Source organism: Nicotiana tomentosiformis, chromosome 3 (assembly GCF_000390325.3).
Source record: "Nicotiana tomentosiformis chromosome 3, ASM39032v3, whole genome shotgun sequence".
In the NCBI taxonomy this organism is placed as follows: Eukaryota; Viridiplantae; Streptophyta; class Magnoliopsida; order Solanales; family Solanaceae; genus Nicotiana; species Nicotiana tomentosiformis.
In genome coordinates this window covers 30760163-30762959 of record NC_090814.1, presented here as the reverse complement: position 1 = coordinate 30762959, position 2797 = coordinate 30760163, and the positions used below count along the sequence as shown (strand labels likewise).

Below are 2797 nucleotides of genomic sequence, written 5' to 3'. Positions count from 1 at the left end.
TAGGCGTGAAGTAGTTTCCTCGAAAATATAGCCTCCGAGGGTGATGCCCCCCAGTATTCGAGGTTGATTGAAAAAAAGCCTTGGATACTGTTGAATTCTCCTTAGATAGCACATAGTTGTTGGCTCGTTAAAAACCTCGCCGGAAAAACCCATTTGGGATAAAACCCGATCTAAGGAAAAATGAGTGCAACGCGTGCTTTTAAACCTAAGGTCTTCGTGTAGGAGGGTGCCTCGACGTCTTCGATCGAACACCTGTAATGAGTTAGTCTCGAATACAAATGGAAAAGGGAGAAGGTCATACCTTAGCAATAATATCATTTGAGCAGTGATACATTCCAATTGTTTGGCAATTGTTCGCTTTCCATCGTGCTAAGTTTGTAAGATCCTTTCCCGACGACTCCGATGACTCGATATGGTCCTTCCCAATTTGGGCCTAGTTTCCTTTTGTTCGGGTCTCGAGTATTGAGGGTGACTTTCCTTAGAAGTAAGTCCCCGGTTCCGAAGTGACGACAGTTGGCCCTTCTGTTATAATATCTCTCGATTCTTTGCTTCTGTTCGACCATTCAAACAAGCGCAACTGCTCGTTTTTCATCCAATAGCTCTGGCTAGTGTTCATAGCCTCATGATTTGATTTCTCCGTTGCATGCCGAAACCTGATGCTAGGTTCCCCGACCTCGACTGAGATTAATGCTTCGGAACCATATACCAAAGAGAATGGAGTTGCCCCCGTGCTGGACTTTGATGTTGTTCGATATGCCCAAAGGACCTCGGGCAAAACCTCTCTCCATTTCCCCTTAGCGTCACTCAAACTTTTCTTCAAGTTTTGGATAATAGTCTTGTTCGTGGACTCAGCCTTCCCGTTCGCGCTTGGGTGATATGGCATCGATAAGATCCTCTTTATTTTATGTTCTTCGAGGAACTTTGTTACCTTGCTGCCGATGAATTGCTTCCCGTTGTCGCATACGATTTCAGCGGGTATCCCGAACCGACACACGATGTGATCCCATATGAAGTTTATGACCTCTTTTTCTATTATTTTCTCGAAGGCCTGTGCTTCCACCCATTTGAAAAAGTAGTCAGTCATAAACAAAAATGAATTTAGCTTTACCTGGTGCCGTTGGTAGGGGGCCGACGATGTCCATCCCCCATTTCATGAATGGCCACGGGAATAGGACTGAATGGAGTTGTTCACCGGGTTGATGGATCATTGGTGCAGACCTTTGGCATTTGTCGCATTTTTGAACAAACTCCTTAGTGTCTTTTTCCATGCTATCCCAGTAGTACCCTGCTCTAATAATTTTGTGAATCAAAGAGTTAGCGCCGGAGTGGTTTCCACAAGTGCCTTCGTGGATTTCTCGCAAAACATAATCGGTGTCCCCCGGTCCCAAGCATACCGCCAATGGTCCATCGAAGGTCCTCCTATACAATGTCCCATTTTCATCCAATGTGAACCGGGCCGCTTTAGCTCGTAGGGCTCTCGACTCTTTAGGGTCCGAAGGGAGTTTTCCGTGCTTCAAATATTCAACATATTTATTCCTCCAATCCCAAGTCAAACTTGTAGAATTTATCTCGGCATGACCTTCCTCGATCACAGATCTCGATAACTGGACAACAGTCCCTGGGACAATATCATCTTCTTCGACTGCTGACCCCAAATTCGCAAGTGCGTCGGCCTCACTGTTTTGCTCTCGAGGTATATGGTCTAACGTCCACTCCTTGAAGCGGTGCAATGTTACCTGTAACTTGTCCAAATACCTTCGCATTCTATCTTCTCGAACTTCGAAGCTTTTGTTCACTTGGTTCACCACCAACATAGAGTCACACTTGGCCTCGATGACCTTTGTTCCCAGGCTTTTGGCTAATTCAAGACCTGCAATCATGGCCTCGTACTCGGCCTCATTATTAGTCAACCTAGAAGTTTTGATAGATTGTCTAATAGTGCTACCCGTAGGTGGTTTCAAAACAATGCCGAGCCCGGACTCTTTCACATTCGAGGCACCGTCTGTGAAGAGGGTTCATACCCCCGATGATGTACCCAACTTTAGTAGAAGTTCCTTTTCCACTTCGGGCACGAGGGTAGGCGTAAAATTGGTCACGAAGTATGCTAAAATTTGCAACTTGATAGCCGATATTCGATATCATACCCGCCAAGTTCGATGGCCCATTTGGCCAATCGGCCCGATAACTCGGGCTTGTGCAAAACATTTCGAAGTGGATAAGTAGTAACACACATATGGGGTGACATTGGAAATATGGCTTCAATTTTCTAGATGCGCTTATTAATGCAAGTGCTAACCACCATCTCCAAAGAGAATAGTGAATGTAATAAATAGTGGGGAGGGGGTCAATGGCATGACCGATACTACAGCAAGGAAATTAACAAAATTCACAATTACTCACGGAAAGCAAACTCGTCAAACTCTAGAATATGATAGCTATGACTCAACAACTTGAAAAGTCGAACTTACAGTATATCGAATGGAAGGAAGACAATGGTAAAATTATTTTTCAAACAAGAAGACACCAAGTCTTCAAGAACTAGGATCTATGTTCAATAACAATCTAACCAAGTATTCTTTCTCAAGCAACACAAGGTGAATATACACGATTAATCGAGGGCCCTTTCAATTAACCACAATACAATACGTAATTGAACAATCATAGAACAAACACGACTCAATTATAACAAAATAGAGTCAAGACTTCATCCAACAATTGATTCCATCAATCCTAGATAACAAATTTAGCTACTCATGCTAATGGAAAACAAATCACTAAAATAATTTATAATCAACAA

The 2797-nt window shown here is 43.4% G+C and overlaps 1 protein-coding gene across 1 annotated transcript; it reads right to left on the bottom strand.

The window, feature by feature from the left end:
- Positions 1–1076: 1076 nt before the first annotated feature.
- Positions 1077–1880, bottom strand: LOC138907564 (uncharacterized). The gene has a single exon (XM_070198163.1). It carries the CDS (start codon positions 1878–1880, stop codon positions 1077–1079), a length of 804 nt encoding a protein of 267 aa, XP_070054264.1.
- Between the last annotated feature and the right edge of the window lie 917 nt (positions 1881–2797).

Coding starts and splice junctions, on each gene's coding strand:
- LOC138907564 (XM_070198163.1), bottom strand. CDS start 1,880: ATGATTGCAGGTCTTGAATTAGCCAAAAGCCTGGGAACAAAGGTCATC.